This window comes from Cardiocondyla obscurior, linkage group LG01 (genome assembly GCF_019399895.1).
Source record: "Cardiocondyla obscurior isolate alpha-2009 linkage group LG01, Cobs3.1, whole genome shotgun sequence".
Classification (NCBI taxonomy): Eukaryota; Metazoa; Arthropoda; class Insecta; order Hymenoptera; family Formicidae; genus Cardiocondyla; species Cardiocondyla obscurior.
Genome location: NC_091864.1, coordinates 615186 through 635810, shown reverse-complemented (window position 1 = coordinate 635810; position 20625 = coordinate 615186). Strand labels below are relative to the sequence as shown.

General features: G+C 39.0%; 3 protein-coding genes across 5 annotated transcripts in view; 2 read left to right on the top strand and 1 right to left on the bottom strand.

Annotated features, from left to right (window-relative positions):
* The window catches only part of LOC139101492 (disks large 1 tumor suppressor protein-like), a 61573-nt gene that overhangs the window by 10222 nt on the left and 30726 nt on the right, over positions 1–20625 (bottom strand). Inside the window, exon 2 of one of the 2 annotated variants that reach the window (XM_070654666.1) lies at positions 16398–16487. In XM_070654666.1, coding sequence (XP_070510767.1) covers positions 16398–16487 — 90 coding nt within the window. Of the gene's footprint in view, positions 1–2308; positions 3511–16397; positions 16488–20625 lie in introns of those variants that run through there. The other variant, XR_011545557.1, reaches the window with a different exon arrangement.
* Positions 7126–12881, top strand: LOC139101304 (facilitated trehalose transporter Tret1-like). 2 transcript variants are annotated; one of them, XM_070654339.1, is made up of 7 exons: positions 7126–7914; positions 9823–9927; positions 10113–10403; positions 10657–10915; positions 11463–11749; positions 11932–12374; positions 12466–12881. In XM_070654339.1, exons 2-7 carry the CDS (start codon positions 9867–9869, stop codon positions 12550–12552), a joined length of 1428 nt encoding a protein of 475 aa, XP_070510440.1. In that variant the 5' UTR covers positions 7126–7914; positions 9823–9866; the 3' UTR covers positions 12553–12881. The 2 variants fall into 2 exon arrangements, with proteins under 2 accessions (XP_070510440.1, XP_070510446.1); XM_070654345.1 differs by lacking the exon at positions 7126–7914 and having other exon boundaries at positions 8077–9927.
* Positions 13319–18007, top strand: LOC139101325 (facilitated trehalose transporter Tret1-like). The gene is made up of 4 exons (XM_070654370.1): positions 13319–13663; positions 15715–15845; positions 16066–16446; positions 16564–18007. The coding sequence occupies exons 2-4, from the start codon at positions 15776–15778 to the stop codon at positions 17508–17510; spliced, it is 1398 nt and encodes a 465-aa protein (XP_070510471.1). The 5' UTR covers positions 13319–13663; positions 15715–15775; the 3' UTR covers positions 17511–18007.

Sequence of the window (20625 nt, the reverse complement as noted above, 5' to 3'; positions counted from 1 at the left end):
AAAGGTACTTACGATATCGCTCGAGGTAGAGAACAGTAGGAAGATAAGCGCAGCACGTGACGTTATCCCCGTATATGTGAGTATACATGTCTGCTAATTAACAATTGATCCCCCGACGGTATGTGGCAATACTATACTCCCCGATCCTCGGTTCAACCGACGTCAGACGGTGAAACATTTCACTAGTCACTTCGAGCGGGCCGGCACATTTCTCACGAAGCGACTATCCGGTCGATCGGGAAAAAGTTTTTCGACGTCTTCCGTTGGCGAAAAAATTAACAGCACGCCGAAATGTTAGACACGCGCGGCGCGAACTCGACGGGCTCTCGCGAGTTCTTTTTGCCGATCGGGGTCAACGAACTTCTCCCGACGTGAAATTTTAGCGAACGGTGCCTCGAAGTGTCGTTAACACGACGTGGTCTCTCGATGTTCATAAATTTTGACACCTGATTAAATATACCAACCATTTCTCACCGTGAATGCACATTTCGAATTGTCATTGTGTAAAGTTTGACGTAGTCACGTATTAGATAATAACTGAGTCGCGCGGGGGACTGAGCGAACTATTTTGTTTTCGGAGAAACAACAACGGTGCGCACATAACGCAATTTTGCGATACGCAACAGATGTAAAACCTGCGATGGAAAAAAAAGAAAGAAAAAAAAAAACCCCGATGAAATTCGTGCGGAAAGTTAGATCCGCTCAAAGCTTCGAGTCCACGCTAAATAACGCTAGATAACGTTTTCGCGAAACGTTATTTAATGCTATAAATTATCCGCGAAGAATATATTTTCACGTACTCGAATTAATACATTTATGCATAGCGATAATTACGAAGTTTCACAATTCGCGAAACGAAGTTAAATTTCTCCCTTTATCACCGAAGTGTGTCTTCCACTGCAGAATCCATTTTAATAGATCAGACACAAACTCAATAGAAAATAAATGAAAGGAAAGAAAAAAAGGATAAGGCAAAGTAAAATGCAGAGATGCCGCGCGGGTCCTTTAGCGGTTCCGCGTTTTCAGTTATAGATGCGTGTGCAAACGATCGAAAGTAGCTGCTCGCCGGCAACGGTAAAAGACCGATAATGCGACTGCGAGGTGGAAACGCTTGCAAGTCAAGTGCACACACGTCACACGTGATGCGCGCGGTCGCGGGCGTCTGCATCGGACGCATGCAAATCAATTCTCGGAGCTACGCACCTGTCAACAGGTTAATCTCCCTGCCATGCCGTTGCACGTTGACAACTCTTTCTTTCCGCGACTCGCGAAACGTTTGTGATTAAGAGCACTGCCAATTCCACGAAACTTTGACGTGCCTCGAAACAAGCCCGGGAAGCACTCGGAGTTAATTTCATGCCGCACTATCAGCGATATAATAAAATTATTGTTTATTTCACGTTATACTGTGCGAACGCGAAGAGGAAAAAAAAAAAAGAAAGAAAAAAAAAAATCAATACTCGAGAGCTTCAGCCGCGCTTGCTTTATTTAACTCTCTCGTAGATTATTTATCGGCGCTTATCATCTCAGGCGATTAGACTTGCAATTCCCGTGGGATACACTCGATATATATTCCTCGCAGAATTGATCGTATCCCATCTCTCTTCACGATGCAATAACGTTAAACGTTCTTGGTTAACGAGTCACGTGAGATTGGCATTATTCTCGCGGACATTTAAGGGATGGCAGAAGCCGCTTACCGTTCCTCGGCGCCGCGTAACATTTTGCGTAACGAATAATTACAGTGGCGGGGGGATTGTACCCTTTTTTTTTTTCTTTTTTCTTTTTATTTACGACTGCCTGTCGATGCGTCTCGCGATAATTTTAGCCGTTTATCATGTGCTGTCGGCGCATTATGTTCCCGCCGTTCGACCGTTCAGCTCGCAATTTCGGCTACGTTTAACATCGCCGGAGCACAGGCCGGCCGTCGACACATTCTAATTATGTGATTTCTATGGAAACAGTTTCAATTTCCATAATGAGCTTGGGAATTAAATTATCGGTTGTTACACTAACCGAAGGACCAGCCCGGAATTTGCATCTCCGGCAGTCTACAACAGTTCGAGAATAACGATTACGTTGAATGGGCCTTTCCGCGGCTTGTTAGCATCACTTCGTAATATCAATTACCAGATGAGTTCTCCCCCGGAATTTTGAACGCAATGAAAACCGAGCTTCGTACTTTCCCGTGAAATAACATCTTTTCACCGAGAAATTGAGCACATTGTTGAAAACCGTCATTCAATGTCATTAAACGTCCATTTACCGGTGTAATAATTAATCTGCGATTATAATTACAGATAATAATTCAATATCGCGGCATTGTTTCTCAGATAATAATTCGATAACACTTGGAAAAATTCTCGCATTCTTCGGCGGGAATGAGATAAATATTTGTAAGGGATTACTTTTAATTATCGCGTAAAAATAACACGCACACCTGCGCATTGAAATATATAAAAGAAAGAAGGGGGGAAAAAAAAAATTTCAATAATACGCAAGCTTTTCTTACAGTTTTCGAGAGAGGAAACTTGACGCTGTGAGGGCTCTCCGTTATCTCGTTCGCGTACTTACGAGTTAAGAAGAATCTCGAGTTGCCGGGGGAATTGCTATTTATCGTAATGAAAAACGCAGACGTACATGTAAAGGGAAACTGTAGAAGGAAAAACCCTGCAAGCAATGAAAGGAAGACTCGCGGAGTCTTTATTGTCAGAATTATAACTTTTCTCTGTAAAACGATGTAACGATTCGCGCGCGCGTGTTCGAGTACGTCACGATATAACGAAGCTGCGAGCAATATTATCACTGCATTGACTAACGGACACTGCACAACGGAAGCAGCGATGCTTCGTGAGAAATCGAAGTAGGCAAAAGAATTGAAAGTTAGATCGAAAACTTCGCGTTGCAAGCGTGGAGTCTGCGATTCGTTTGCACATTCATCGTTCAGATTTAGAAGACTTGAGTTTTACTTTTTATTTTTTTTTACGAAATACAATATGCAAGAGAAAGAATTATTTTACTTTTATCACGTGCTTGATATCTAAGCTTGTTAGATACGCTCTTCATACCATCAATGAACTTAAATTCTTTGCGCAATTTTGATAATAATAAAATAACAAATATCACGTATTAATTTTTCTTACTACGCGTGAATTCTTTTTGAATTGCATATTTTTTTTAATTAATACTTGACACTCGGTGCATGTTCAACATGTAAAAGATGTCACACAAGCGCAGTTTTCTTTGCCCCATTTATTTAATTAAAATTATAATATTAAAATGTATAAGTAGAAGCGTTCGAGTGATTATCGGTTCACACATCACATTATTTATAAATTGTAACAAGCGTCAATCTCAGAGAAATCGAGAAAATCCCTCGATATCTCCGGGCAGTTAACACTCGAACGGCACGATTTTAAAAGCTTCTATCCATCACGTTAACAATCACTTCGCAATCCCAGTTGCACGCGGCATATTCGTGCAACGCTGTCGCATGATCACCAGGAGATTCTGGAAAAGAAAAAAAAAAAAAGGTTGCACAGAAATTTTCGCTTCGCAGATTTGCCCGTAGAATTTTGCGGTAGTCACATCCGAAAAAAAAAAGCGAACGCCAAGACTTAACGCGCGACAACAGCTGTCGATCGTGTCGACGAGCCTCGCGAATCGTATTTGCTGCGTCGAGCTCGCGGCGGGTCTCCTTGACAGAGTCGCGGATAAAGAGTGGACGAGCCGATAATGAGCGTGAAAGGGACACTTAAAGAAATTTCGCGGAGGGCCGCGCGCACGCTCGCGGCGTACATTTACCCGCACCGAGCGACTCTAACTCGCTGACTGCCGGAGTCGCCCCTTTTCCACCCGCCACGACCCGTCAGCCCCTAACCCGGAGGCTATCCCCTGGTCCCCGCGCGGTCGACCTACCGTCATCCACCTACCCACCCAACCACCCCAGCGCCAGCACCGCCAGCTCTACCATCACCTCCAACGTCACCTTCGCGAAGCCGCCGCTCTTCCCGCCGCCGGTGTCTATTACCGTGGTGATGTTGACCCGCTGCGCCCTTTGCTCGCGAAATCTTTCAACTTCTCGTCCGTTCCTCCTTTCCCCTCCCTCCCTTCCCTCCCCCTCGCCGCGTTGTATTTTCGTAGGATACGCAAATCCCGTTGAATATCGGTTTTCAATTTCGCCGCGCAACGTAAAATCGAGGGATCAGTGGAAAGCCACATGTTTAATTTGAGAAAATTGAGGAACGGTTGAAACTGTGCGCTAATTTATTCGTCATTACCAAGAACGCGGTAAAATGTGAGTATATCTACGCGCGTAAAATATTCAGCGGAATGAGCGATATTAAAAAAGAGGGAATTATAGCCTGGATTTTTTAATGCGCTCGGAGAAAAAATATCACTGGGCGAAGACGTGAAAATGTCTTTCGGCATCGACCTGCCGTTTCTCTCATCGGCCGAGTCGAAAGGCTTTTTCAGCTCTCGAAGATCCTCGCGAGAAAACGAGCGGATAGAGTCGACGTCGGACGGAACGAGGAGAAACTCGTCAGCAAATCTAATAGCTTTTTACGCCTTATTACTCATCGTTGCGCTCAATCGAATAGCGGTTGGAATAGGAAAATCCATGTAATACATTCAGCCGAATGCGAATCGACTGGCCGGGATTCGCCGGGATACGCAAGCGGCGTGGCAGCTAATACAGCCAGCGGAAGCGAATGCACCCGTAAATCTCCGGAATTTATAAAAGACACGCGTACTTCATCTTCAGTTTTTTTAGCGCGAAGACGGCGGCGCGCAGAAACGACTCGCTGACGTGGGAAAAATTTTTTGATCGACGCTATCGCGTAAATTACAGAGCGAGAAATCGTCTCGCTTTTAATCGAATAAAATACGAATCGAAACGCAAACGTTCATTTACGTCGCATAATTAATTAAATTAAATTGCTAAAAGTGCGCGCCTCGTTCGAAAGTTTAAATCACACGTGCTCGCTGCACTGGTAAAGAAGGTAATAATAAATTTTATTGATTAATGTAATTAACGGGAAGTACTCGGCCGATGTGTGTCGCATTAATATCAGAGAAGCGAACGGGAATCGGGCAAAAGCGAGGAATCGCGCTTTCCGCGGTCCGTTTGATCACGATCGTTCGGCGAAGGCACCAAAGAGACCTCGATAACCACCTTGACGACAAGACATACTATCGGAAATGCGAGAGGACGGAGAGAAAGAGGTGAGCGATCGTTGAGATAGGAGACGTCGTACCAAGAAATCGGCATACCGATAGTAATCGCTTCCTAATGAATGCAAGACTTATATAATTGCCTGAATCGCATAAAATCGCGTACCGCCGTCGCAAGTACTGTATTATTCTGTTCTATTATATCGAGAGCATTACAGAGATCATCAGCATTACAGATGTGCCTCATTGACATAAATTATGAATTTAAAATGCAGCCGGCTACAATTTGCAAGTTAACACGAGGGCGTAATATTAATTAAAAGATGATCTCATAAACTCGCGTGTCTGACATTATTTTTCTCGGCTGTGATAATCGACGCTCGGTCCCTCAATTGACTTTCAACGAAACCGAATCGGGAGAAAATCCGCGGCGCTACGGCTAAGCAATGTCACTGACAGAAAACAAGGAATATAGATAAAAAGATAAAAAAAAAAAAATATATAAGGGAAGGCGAATCTCAACGATGGCCCACTTATCAACGTAAAACACACATAATTAATGTACGTTGCTGATATAAAATTTTAATTACGCGTCATAAACAGAATACAGTTTTTATTTTCCGTGCGCTTAACTTCAGTATACCAAGTTCCACAGTGAACGAGACGAAGTAAGCGTCCACGACAGTTCGTAATCTAAATTCGTAAACTGTTTTTGAGCAACGTTTGCCAATAAGGTTGGCGAACCCGTGCCGCGAGCGGCGGCGAAGTCTCTCTCTCTCTCTCTATCTTAAATGATCTCTGTAATACGACCGCGTCGCGGTAGATTACAGGCAATTACACCCGTCGTTCAGATGAATCGTGGCCGCGTAACTGGAGGTCGGCACGGGATTATTTGGCGTCCCCGAGGGCAGTCCTGTGCAATCCGGGAACTTCAATATTTGGTATAGATATACCTCTCTGTACACCGCCAGGACAGTCTTCGAGCCGGCTTCCCCGTGCGCGGCTTGATGACGTGCAAATCGGGTTACCCGCCCACGGGAATCGCATAATTGAATTTTGTCAGGTGTGCTTATTATCGGGCACACCTTTCCAGTCGGACGTTGCGCGATGGAATTCGAGATTTTCGATGACCGATCGCGCTATCGTTTCACGAAACACAACCAGTGGATCAATACGTAGTGCGGCCACGCTCTGCCACGTGCACACGTCCGATCGTCGTCCGCCCAGCGAGTTTACGCAAATGTTAGTGTAGTCGCGAAATCTATAAAAGTAGTGTCTAAAAAAAAGGGGAAAAAAAAATTGTCGATCTATTTTTAATTACTTTAATTTAGCCCTGGAATTATTACAGCGTCGTCTGAACGTTGCAGCTGTAAATCAACTAATTTATTTCACAAAACGATTTCATAAAAATAAAAAAGGCTTGTATAGTTTTAATGACTATTTAAGGGCTTGTAAAGTAAATGCCTTTCCTCGTCGACCCGCTAGCGCCGCTACAAGAGTCTTCACTTTGTAAGTTCCTTCTGTGCAGGAAGTCCTATGTAATTCACTAGCGCTACTTGTAGCAATATACTGCCTTCATCTACCTAGGAAACGTTCCTCAGCCCGTTCACGGGAATTACTCTAGACGTATTCGCTATATCTTCCTATCTCATACGCAATAGCACATAGACGAAATAAAAAAAAGAAACTTGTTCTAACTTGTTCTAATTATTAAGTATCTTCCGATAGTAAATCCGATTTTATTTTAATTAATTTGTATTATTATCCTACAATTTAATATGTAAAAAAATTATATATAAAAAAATATATATATATTTTTTTTTTATATATATAATTTTTTTACATATTAAATTGTAGGATAGTAATACAAATTAATTAAAATTAAATTAAGTAAAAAAAAAAAATATATATATTTTTCTTTTTCTTTTTATATAATTTTTAAACATACATAAGTAACATTTTTGCTTTAATATCTAATGTGTGCACAAAATTAAGTTTTATAAGTGTGTTGCATGAATTGCTGAATCAAAGTTGTGATAAATAGCACCAATTAATTTGACGAAAATCAACAAACGCGATAACCGAAATACTCCAGACTCGTGAGTACGAGCGATAGGCGGGGTTTACGCAATTATAGAAAGAACTGATTTTTAATACTCCAGTTCCTAATAACGCGATGAACGTTTTTGCGAAAATTCGCGAGTGACCAAAAGATCACTCGCTTTTCCAGCGTGTCCAGAACGCAGCCGGCCAAAGTGGAGACGCAGGCGAAAGAGGAAGGAACGGAGTAAACGCGAAAACGGTTAAAGTAGCAGTGTCAGGAGTCATAAACGTGTCAACGATAAATAATGCGATGTAAACAGGTAGCTTCTCATTCGCTTCTACCGCTTCGCCAGATAAAGAGAGGCCACGCGACGAAGTGCTCCGCGGCGCAAGAACCAGGAGTTCCCGGACTACGTTTCGAAAGCTATTATCCTCCAGCCGTAAAAGACCAGGGAGGACGGTGCTACCCCTTCGTGTGACGTAACCCTATTCCGTTCCATTTAAGTTAGCTCTCAGTTCCCATAGTTTCGGCGTCGCTTGCTCGCCTAACGACGCCTCCGAAAGATCGTCGTTCCGTGATTCGCGCCGCGAACACATTTTCGCCTCTATCGAAATCGCCTCTCGCACCCCATACCGATTTCAGCGGCCGAGCGTGTGAATATTCGTTACCTTTGAAAACGTGAAGTCTCTCCGGCGGTAAGTATATATTACATGAAATAAATGCAGAAACACACACGTACGAGCGCACGCATAAAAAAGAAAATTGCTCAATCGAGAGAAATGAACTGTAATAAATTAAATATTAACTGGGTTCTTTTTTCTTTCTTTCTTTTTTTTTTTTTTTTTTCGATGAGCTCAAAATGTAAACTAAAATCTAAATCTTGCATTCGATTTAAAATAAACTATTGTAAATCCCGATTAAACAATGTGATATAAAAATTAAATTCCCGTGCGTAGATTAAATAATAATTAAAAAAAAAAGAAAAAAAATCTTTTAATTTTGAATTTAGAAAAAAATTCAGATCACGCGATGTAATTTCGTGATGCTGAAAACGTAGATAAGGTTCTCTTCTCTTTTACGCAAAGCACGATATCTCTCACGGTGAAGTTTACATAAGTGGATATGCATTAAATGTTCACGTAGCTAGCAAGCGCGCGATATTTCGTATCAAAATGTTATCTTCTTTCTTGTTTTGTTGTTTAAAAGGAAAACAGAAAACTACTTATTACTCAGAGCGCGGCCGTAAAAGTGCCAACGTCATTGAGAATCATACTCGACGGCAATAATGTGTAATTCATTTCCAAGGCGATAGCTGATTTTGACGGTTCAAAGGCACGATAAATCGTATTTATAAAATGTATTTGCCGTAGTTTGTCTAGGATTCAAGTGCTCTTTCGCCACAAAAATCGTCGCTTTTCAGTTATATTGCGTGTGTACTTAGCACTTAGGATTGATCTCCCAGCGGTACCATTAACAGTATTAGTGCATATCACTGTTATAAAACCTGATAGATATTTTTGTAAGCCATTAAAAATACCACAGTTTTTTTCGGAATGTTCTTTTTATCTGACACCGTGACGTTTTCGAGTATTTCATTTCAAAGCTCTGATGCATGTCACATTGAAATTGAAATCGCGACTTTTTTTTTTACAATTAAATTTTAGAAGTTTGTTCACGATTAAGATTGCTAAAAAAAAGTGACGCGATTTATAATTAAACGATATTTTTTATATAAAATATTATTCAACTGCAAAAGAAAATTAATTAAAGATACAATCGCGTAGTCGTGTTGTAAAAAAAAGGAAAAAAAAAAATAAAGTAACAACATAATACATTTAAACACAATTTGTGCGTGCAAATCGGGGAAAAATCTTGCGCTGCGAAACGACTGATGTAATTTTAAATAATATCGCGTTGAATCCAAAGCGGCAAACCCCGTTGCGAAGCACAGTCTAGAAAAAATTACAAATCCATTATTTGCACTTTCCGTTTTCGTACCACCTAAATATTCCCCTCATTAAATAACTAATCCGTGTGAATACAAGTGTCTTATTTCGTGTGCGTTTTATCGCAGCGAACCACAGTGACGACTATTTATTCTCGAATCAAACGTGGTATTATCGACAGATGTCACGATCGACTTCGTTACAAAATTGACGTATCACGTTGTCAAGAAATGATTTTTACCGCCAAATGAAAAATATATATGCCGCACGTCGATACGAAATAAATGAGTGCCACCATGAGCGAATCCGGTGAAAAGTGACAATTCAAGCGGGAGATTCCCATAATTTCCTCGAAGATGTGCATCCGCGGGCGGCAAATTTTCCAAAATTCTCAAGATTCACTTCTCTCAATGTCGCGTGTGTCCAGTGATTTTTTAAATTCGTATTTATGTTAAATGAAATTACAATAAATACTTCGCGCGACGAGTTTTTCGATTCGCCATCGGTTAAAGCCACTATAAAGTCTCGGAAATCTAATACCCTCTTTCTTTCGACAGCAGATGTCGAAAAAGAAATCTGTCATTTAACAAATAGAATATCAGAATGAAAATTAATGCAACAGAATAACGCAATAATTATGTTTTTTATTTTCCCCAGTTACATTCTATCAGATACGTGTGGTGCAGTGCGGCAGAATAAAGATGGCAAAATTATTCGGAGCTTTACTTCGACTGTGGCCGCAGTGGTTCGCAACTTTGATAGGTCAGTTAATTAATTAGATTATTAATAAGTAATTAATTAAAATACGGTCCGGTTTAAGCGAGACTCATAGCTCAATGCAAAATTTAATACATCGCCGCATATATTTTTTTTAATTCGCAGATAAGCAGTAAGTAGATAGAATTTAATGTACTTCTTGTAACGCGTAATAAAATATTTTGCCGCAGTGAGTTTATTAAGCATCAGTATTGGCCTCGCAATTGGTTGGACGTCGCCTTACTTAGCGCAGCTGACCGGCGAGGATCCGCCGTTTCGCGTAACGGACGAAGAAGGGTCCTGGATAGCCTCTCTATTGCCTCTCGGACGCCTCTTAGGCGCCATCGTCGGATCTCTCACTTTAGAATACATTGGCAGCAAAACGTCCGTTCTGTTAACGGGATTACCGATGATTGTCAGTTGGATTTGCATAATATGCGCCGTTTCCCCCATATGGTTGTATGTCTCGAGAATATTTTCAGGTAACAGCATCATTTACGGCCGTTTGCTGTCAAACGGCATGCAAAATAAATCGGTTCGTCTCACTCGTGCCCTTAATTCCGCCCAGCTTTCGTAACGCTCTCCGTTCATTAACTTCCCAGCCCCTCGGTGTCTCCTACTATGCCGTTTAAAGTTTAAACAATCGATTTCAATTCCACGGCCATTATCTCGTCTCTAAGTTTAAAGAAATTTAATCCATGGACTTTGTAGTTAAACATTTGTCATATATATCAGGTATATCAATGGGAATGATATTTTCCTGTTATCCGCTTTATATTGGTGAAATTTCGGCGCCATCGATCCGCGGCGCCTTGGTGTGTCTGATTATCAACGGGCTGCCTATAGGCACACTCATCGGTAATATAATGGGTCCTAATATGCCAATGATGTATTTTGGTATCATTAGCTTGATAATAACACTATGCTATATGGGTATTTTTCCGTTCTTGCCGCATTCGCCGTATTATTACGTACGACATAATGAGACTAAAAGGTGAATACAATCTTTTTATTTGTACAATTGCTTCACAAAAATAGGTGTTCGAAGTTGTATACGACCGTTTGTTATTTAACGATAAACCTCGATCGATCCTGTCTTAAAGAACGAATGTTTTTCTTTCTTTTTTTATTCTTCGTTTAAAAATAGTCTCTTTATTTAAGTAACTCATATAAAGAGACAAAAGAAAAAAAAAAAAAAAAGAAAAATCAATTAAAAGCTTAAGTTTCGTTTCGAGCGTCAAAGGAAAAGTTTATTCTGAAAAGTTTGCACTGTATTTTCATGGATAACTCGTTTTTTTTCTTTTTCTTTTTTTTTCTCAAGTATATACTTTTTTGCATCCCATTGTACTGAATAGATATAAAGATAAACGTTAATAATTTTCCAAAAAATAAAATATTGATTTAAAAAGAGTCATTTTAAAATTGTTCTAAACACTTTTACGGAAAAGTCTTAATAAATAAATTTGAGCGTTTCGGAAGTTCGTAAAATTAATTATATGGTTATATGTCACTGCTATGATAAATATTATAATTTTTTCTAGAGCGGAACAAGCTGTTCGATGGTATTATCGCAAACCCGATGTAAAACACGAATTAGAAGCCGTGGAACGTTTCGTGAGGTCAACATACGCGCTGAGTATGAGAGAACGGCTGAAGCAGATAAAAGAGCCGAAAAATCGTAAATTGTTCATTATGATAATACTGCTGTTCATGTTTATGCAGCTCAGTGGATTAAACACTATCGTCTTTTACATGGAGATTATCATAAGAAAGGGAATGGTCACGTCGATCACACCTTCGACCGTGGTAGTAATCGTGAGCGCGACCAGTAAGTTTGACTTTGATACCACACGTAATAATACTGATAAAACCAATTATCTTTCCATTCCGTACGAATGCCTCCGTTGATATAACTATCTTAACGCACGCTCGACATTCTCAAGCCGCTTCATTTAATTTTCGTTTACGTTAGCGCTAATATCGCAAAACTTTCATCCGATTGTTACGCAGGTATATTTATCGGTTGGATCGGCGCGTTCGCCATCGATCGCTGCGGTCGCAGAATTTTACTCGCGATCTCATCCTTCGGCGTGATGGTCGGCATGATATTGCTAGGTTTGCATTTCTTCCTACTCGACTACGGCTACGATCCCAAGGATCTCGAATGGCTGGTGATTTTGTCGCTAGTGATGTTCACGCTAATGTGCTTCGGACTCACGCCGGTGCCCAGCACGATGCTGAGCGAAATATTTCCGTCCGATTTGAAAAGCATAGCTGGATTTATCGGGAGTAGCACGTCGGCGGTATTCGCTTTCGTCGCCTCAAGAACGTATCAACCGCTGGTGGATCTCATTAGCGAGAAGTACGTTTTCTGGATTTACGCGGCGGTCATAATGATCAGCCTAGTGTACTCGCTGACTGTGGTGCCAGAGACGAAAGGGAAAACACTGCAGGTAATTCGATCGCACATTGCGTGTTATTGTAAAGTTTTGTTTGCCGAGTTTGACGTAAATGTTGCATATTAATCACCGGGAATGTTAATAGGAAATTCAAGACATGGTGACCAGGAGAAACGCCGCTAAAAAATCGCAGCAAGAGGCATACGTTGAAACCGCAAATACTCAAAAATAACAAATATTTTAGAATATGAAATAGTTAATTTTTATAATTGTGAACAAATCAAGTTACGGAAAATTTTGTATTATATCTTTTTATAAATATTAACGTATGATTTATACAATTGTAAAAAAAACAGAATAATTATAATATAAAATACTTTACAGTCGAAACAAAATCAGCAAATAGTTTTAAGATTGAGACTAAATAACAATTAAAAATCAGAAATAAAAAAAAATAAAAACTACCTGGATGAAACTTGAGAATAACCAGATAATATAATCAATAATAATCACGCGATAGATCTCAAGTTTAGTTATAATTAAAATACGACATGCAAAGTGCCTGCAATATTTTCTTTTTTTACACACACACACGCACATAAATACATTCGAAACTTTTTAACACTCGATTAAGATTATCAAAGCAAGAAAATTATGTTTAGCAAAAAAAAATTTAATCAAAAACTTGGTTTACATATTAATAAAATAACGATTCCTTCGATTATTCACATAATTTATGTAGTGTATGAGTATTGCATGTAAGAACAATAGAGTGACGAGCAACTACATCGATAGGAACGAGAATGACACCTCTAGGAATAAAGACAACACCTCCGGATGGGGGAAGTAAGCGCGAAGACCACACGTCTCGGGTGAAGCATGTACCTATCGTCAGTCTTAAATACTATCTTGTCTTTGTCACACCTCTGTGTATCTCCACCTTCCTTAAGTACCTTACAGTTTATGTCTTTTTATTTTTTTTTTTCCTATTCGTTTCTATTAACTTGAGTTCCGTTAAGTCTTTTTATATGTACTGCACGTTTCCTTTTATTTCTATAACTTAATGGTTTTCACACATTCAAGTAATACGTTCTACGCGATAAGAAACGACGCGCGGCAGCCAATTATCTGTCAAATATTACCTATCTATTATTTTTAAAAACGTGGGGGATTGATTGGTTAACGCATTACATTTTATCGCGCAAGGCAAGTTGTCACATACTTTCTGACGTGTGTGCAAGAACCGTAAGTTATTTAACACATATTGCGCTGCTCATTTTGTATCGTACGTGCTCGGCATCGACTGTTCTGCGTTTTACGACGAATTGTCCTTTCACGTATCCGTAAGTTAATTTTTAAATTTATTAATTTACCGATAACAACTTATTAACTAAAGGCATCATCTTTTTATCATTATAATTTTTCTTCTTTCACGGAAAACACATTTCGATTTTACAAATGTCTCAGGCGTTTGTAATATGTCATTCCAATATTGCATCATGCAATCTTTTTTATTAAAGTTATTGATAATATTAGCTTTGAAATTAATACAGAAAAATAATTTTAAAAAGCTTTACGTTATTTAATTTTCCAAATGAAGAAATTTCTAAAGTGAGCTCCATTCATTGAAACGAAACGACAGAACTTCAATATGTTATCACATTTCCTCAACTGTAGATAAAAACGCGCTACGGCGCATACACATTTTATATAAAAAAATATTACTTCATTATACATTTTGCAAATTTTCTATTTTGTCGACATTAATATAGAAGCGGGCTTTCAAAAAAGTTAATATAACAAAATTAATTGCATAAAACTTAATCTGAAAATAAAAGTTTAATCGACGATCACAACATTAAGTCACTTTACATTCTATTGCCTTTTGAATATGTATAATACGTGTGTGTAAAGTGAAATTAAATGTTGGTCTTTTATCATTTTCTGAAATGCTATTTCTTCTATTACTACATACTATTATTTGTATCCTAAACTGCTTTACGCGGTAATCGTGCGAGATAACTATTAAAATTTCGATAACGGACACACCGATAAATGTCAGACGTAAGATAAAGTTAATAAACTCCGCGAGAGTAATTATATTAATTGTGTTAGAAATAAATTTAATACTAATTTAATTTGGAGTTTTGTATTAATTTACAAAACTTATCGAAGTTCATATATACGGTATCTAAATAAGCGAACAAAATCTAAAATCAATTGCGTAGAAAAGATTGACATCAGTTGAATTACAAAACATAAAATGAATAAAACGATTGCTGTATATTTAATTCATTACAACTCTTGTCTTGAAATACCAGACTGTGCAAATGAAACAGCTTAACGTTTTAATAACTATAATTGATATATTTAATATAAAAAAGTATAAAAGAATATTGCGTTTATTTCAGACCGTGAAGATAGTTCGAATGTAATTAATTGTGTTTTATGTAAGTTTACAAATGTCAAATTTTAATTAATTATAATTATTGCAAAGATATTAATAATTATGTGATTTTAATAACGACTTCGTATGATACCAATTACTTTGATAATACACTGTGTAATGAGAACTTTTTTTTTTTTTTTTAATTTAAATACTATTCAGTTATTTTGCGCTGCATCTATATTTATCCGGAATAATATCAGCAAAGATTGTACATTCATTGTAAACCATAATCAAGGTGAATAATACCACAACTAACAATACAATTTTTATTTCCTTTTGAACATTTCCTGACCTCTGTAATATGTTAATACATAAATTATACATTAGTTTTTTTTATAATTGCATGCGTCATACAGAGATATAATCAACTACAAATGTAATATAAACTAAATTGTAAAAGTTGATAAAAGCGATCGTTATGTATTAAATATTGAAATTTATTTCGGAATCGATAAATATTTAATGGCCGCTTCTAATTCTAATTAGAAATTAACTTTGTTGCAAATGTGTATTAATGAAGTAATATTATAATTTATTAATTATTACCCAATTAGTCACAGGGTACGGTGATCAAGTTTAGATTGATCATCGAATGGGAATCAAAAATTTTGCAGATCGTCAATGGGCAATATTTTATAATCATTCCCTCGTTAATGACGTTATTAACGTATCGTGGAGAAAAATGTGCGAATGTCGCTCGTTGACGAGCTGTCAAATTTCCGATTAGCATATGTTAACTATCTAACACAAATTTGATCACCTGTTACACATTTTAGTAAGTGCTACACATAAGTAATTAGGATAATAAGAACAAGTTTTGTATCTACAATCTACATCAGATCTATAGTTCTTTTGCAGATAACATTTCTATAGCTCGTAAAAAAAAATAGTTATATAATTTATCTCATGACGTAGAATGGTTTTTACGATTTGTTCATTTTCCAGTAAAGCATAGTATTTCCCAAGAAGAGAAGCTTAGTCGTAAGCAGTCTGCAGAAAGATCACAATGGATCACAAGGCAGAAAAGAAAAATATTAAAAAGATATATTGGCCTCAATGGGTCGCTGGTATCGGAGGTGTGTATCTTTCACATTAATATATCGATATTAATTTTAATATCCACATTAATAAAATATATTAATAAATTTAATTCAAAATATTTGTCGTAATTTTTAAAATATATAAATTATATGTATATTTAAAAAGTTTCTATTTGAATTTATAAATATAAAGAAAATATCCATTAAAATATTAAAACAAATGCGAACGTGTAGCCAACAATTTCCCGATTTTCAGTAAACCTTCTGCAGCTGCAAATGGGATTGATATCGGTTTGGAGTTCGCCATACATCGCATATCTGACTTCGCCCGAATCTCATATACCCATAACAATGGACGAGGCTTCCTGGGTGGTTTCCCTACTGAATCTCGGCAGGTTAATTGGCGCCGTTTCTGGTGCTGTTGCCGTTACCTATCTCGGCACCAAAACCACTATTTTTCTGACGACTTTGCCGATAACTTTGTGCTGGATCTTTATAATGACGGCTAATCGAGTGGAATGGCTGTACGTGGCCAGGTTCTTGGCAGGCATAAGTTTGGGAAAGATGTATAGCTGTATCTCACTTTACCTAGGCGAAATCGCGGACCCTGCCATTCGCGGAGCTCTGGTCGTCTTAGGTATGCGTTCCTCGCAGTATTCCGTGCAGTCAAATGCATACCTGTGCGAATAATATAATTCTATATATTTTTATATAAATTTTATAAGTTTAAGGGAATAAATTTTTTTCTTTGCAGCTATGAGCGGGCTATCGATAGGCAATCTAATGATGAGTATCATGGGCGCATATTTAAAAATGGAAGAGAGCGCTACCGTATGCTTCATACTCTGCTTCGTGTTAATAAGCATCTTTATTTGGTTACCGGAATCGCCGTATCATTTCATCGAGACGAACGAGGAGGCTAAAGCGCGAGCTTCGATTGTCTGGTATCACCGCGACTGCGATGCGGAAACGGAATTACAATCGCTAAAACTCTTTCTAAAAAATAATCAAAGTCTACCTTTCACGGAAGTTTTAAAAGAATTCAAAATCCCGTATATTTGGAAGGGGCAGCTGCTCGTTTCCCTGCTCTTCATGTACCTTCAAATGTGCGGCCTGAACAACGTGCTGTTTTACATGGAGACTATTTTGCGTAACGCTAAAGTAACCGTCATAGAGCCGTCGCTGATCGTGATTATCGTTACCGCAACGGGGATCCTCGGCTCTATGCTCTCCATGGTCCTGATCGATAGGTTCGGCCGGCGAATTCTAATGATCGCGTCCAGCACGGCCGTCACGATCGCGCTAATCTGCCTGGGTACACAGTATCAGCTTCTCGGCGCAGGTTACGACCCCCATAGCCTGCAAGCCCTGCCTATTTGCGCGGTGTTGCTCTTCCAGATATCTATATACATCGGCATCATCTCGATACCTAACACCGTACTAGGTGAGATCTTTCCGCCGCACGTCAAATGCGTAGCCAGCTGTTTCGCGAGCATCGTCGGGGCGATATCATCATTCATCTCCACGTCGACGTATCAGCCTTTGATCAATTTACTAACGGAAAAGTACGTCTTCTACTTGTACGCTATGCTACTAATAACCGCCGTGCCTTGCACTTACTTCTGCATGCTCGAGACTAAAGGTAAGTCGCTGCAGCAGATTCAAGAAGAGCTCGGCAAAAAGCCCGAGCAAAAAAGTTGAATCGTCGTAAGTAGATTTATCGCGCGAATTTTTCTTGACGGTCGGCATCTAGGAAGTTTAATAAAAACGTGTTTCTGCATTTATTATACGTGGTATTCCATACGATACGTTGACATTGACGCCGAGTGACGCTTACGCAATAAATAATATAACAAATTGCAATCGCAATGCAATTGCTCCCCCACGTCCGAGCGAAAATTAAATTATTTAGTCCGAGAACAAAAAACCAGCTGCAGGCTGATAAAAAAGTATCTCATCAATGTTTAAAGTTACCTATTTCACTTCTACTCATTGTCTATTATTATTGCACGTGCATTAAGCTATAAGAATAATTTAAGTCCTTAGATAGAGATTGCACCTATTTGTAATAAATCTAATTACAGCAATTGACGTACGATAAATTAAGGTATATAATAATAATTAACGACTAATATACAACGATATTTAATGTGTACTAATAAAACTGTACTTACACGTGTCACAGACATACGAGACAATTGGGTGTTTATCTAATCTTTCTTGTAAACGTAATGCTTAATGCCGAAGGTATGTTTTTGCCGGTAATATAAACGTTTACTACAAATTGTTACTCGGCAAAGTACGAGCGCTCGAAACTATAAGCAAGAGATATGAGATAAGAAATTTCCTTCGTGTTTTCCTATTACGTGCCGCGTGCCCGCTTTCAAGTACGCGACTTGATGCGTTAAATCATCGGTAATGCGTAAAAACAAATGGAACTTCAAATGCGAAACGACGGATTCGCGAAAGATACGGAAGGTAATACGAAAAAAAGATCGCGCGCGTCACGCGATCACCGGGAATTAATCGCGGGAGCACGATATAATATGAAAATTGTCCTCGCAAGTTGTTCGCGGATTAATATCTCATTGACAAAAAACTCGTGCGTAATTAAGCAGCAGTCGTGCGGAATCTTGCCAAATAAAACTTGGTGATTATCTATGCTCTCTCCTGACACAAGCTACGCCGGCGATGCCGGGGATGAAGCTAAGCCAGATTCATATTTTACAAGACGATATTTCACTTGGACGGTCACCAGAGATAACATTAAAAGCGCAATGGGGGCCACAATCTGAGACCGTATATTTAACACTATCTTATCTGCACGGGTCATTGTCAATGACACTTTATATTTATACCACCAGGAAAAACACGTGGCTAATTAATTTAAAAATAGAAAGACGGTAAAGAAAAAAAAAAGAAAAGAAAAGAAGAAGACATAATTTTGCATGAAATTACCCGAAAAACGTACTTCATCTGCTTATACATATAACAGTACTCAAAGAAAATATAATATAACAGATATTGCGGAAAATAAAACTAGAAGCGGACAATTAGAGAAAATGAGAGAGAGCTTGACAAAAAAAAAAAAAAAAAAAAAAAAGGAAAAGCTGTGGAGAAAAACCAGCAAGAACTGACATACTAAACAAATTGTTCGTTATATATGTATATAAATCTTTATTTTTGCGGACTAAGTACAGAAAAAGGAAACGTCTGCAAATATAAGAATTCATATATATTATGTTTAATGAAGATTTTACTGTGTCAGCTCCCGTTGGTCTTTCTCCGCGAATTTATTTTTCAAGTTCTTTTCCATGTTGTCTAATTAAGACCTAAATATTTATAAAAATAAAAATTAAGAAAAAAAAAAAATGTGTAAGCCCCGGCGCCGCGATATTCGCTCGAAGAACGCGGACGTATTCACGCTGAACGCCGCGCCGTTTTCGACTAGCATTTTAAACTCATTATCGTAAAATATCATTAGAGCTCCAAGAGGTGCATAAACCAATAACTGTAACCGCCGCATCACGGGCAAACATTGTACACGCATAAATGCTCCGTAATGCACCAATTAAATTAGGGTGTGAGATAAATAGATTACGCGCGTACGAGTTTCACTCGCGTCGAAACGCTTGCGTTTCATTTGCGTACACGCCGCTTTTCAGACGCGCCGCGATTGGCAGAGTTCCCCTACGCCGTGGTAGAGATTACGCCTTGTGCGTAATAAAGCGTACAAAAATAGCTGACTGTCCGCGAAATAACGAAACCGAATGAGGTAAGAAAATGCAGGCGTGACAATCAGTTGTTTAAACAACCTTGCCGAGTGTACATACGCACAATGGGTGGTGTGCGCGATTTTTTCGAAAACAAGGGGGGAATTGCTTATGCAAGTTATTTCGTTCAACTTGATTTAAATTTAGGTACAAAGAAATACGGCCGAGTGCCGGTCCTTATCCACACGCGTGCGTCTTTTACGATTCATTCTTTGCATTTTACCGAAGTCGTTACAGTTAAGTGCTCGTAACGACTATCGCGCAAGAACGCGGTTTCTTCATCGCGGAGCTGAGCGCGATAATCTATGCGCCTGAGAGCTCGATAAAGATCTAAAGTAACTACATTTACGATGAAGTAAACGATAATATTCATGTTGCGTGCATGATACTAATTACGTAAAAAAAAAAAAAATAAAGCTAAAGCTACAATTCTTTATTAATGATAATGCGCATAATGGTTAAGAGAATTAAACAATGCGCGCTATAAAAAAAATTATTAATGTAGCGCCTTAATTTTCTCTCACGTTACGTTCAGGATTGCATTTGCCGGAAGAGCTGAATGCAGACAGCTGAGTAGAAATTCTCCGCGGCCGTTTAATATTCGTCGCTGTTCGATTTTGGTACGCGGCAACGAGCGCGACGGAACCTACTTCGCCCCGCGATTATTGCTGCTTTCAGCCCGACGCGAAAATGGCCCTCGATAAGGGCGCGCGCGAGGGCCGGGCGCGTCTTTCGACGCCGCGAGGAAAGTTTGTCAAACCGCGTAACGAGCGGAGAGTGTAATTGCCAGCCGAGCGCAAACTCGATTGTCCTTCGAGAAACCACCGACGTCCGCTCCGGAACTAGCAATCACATTAGACCTGTCTGCAAGTAAACCGCGAGACAATTATCCCCCGCCAGCCGAGTATTCATATTTTGCAGCCAACAGTCACTTTCAACGCCACCTAACGCGACGGCTGTGCTGTGGCACCTGCCACCGATAACGCAATATAGCAGTTCATTATCAAGTTTAACGTGGTATTCGACATGTTAGAATTAGCTGT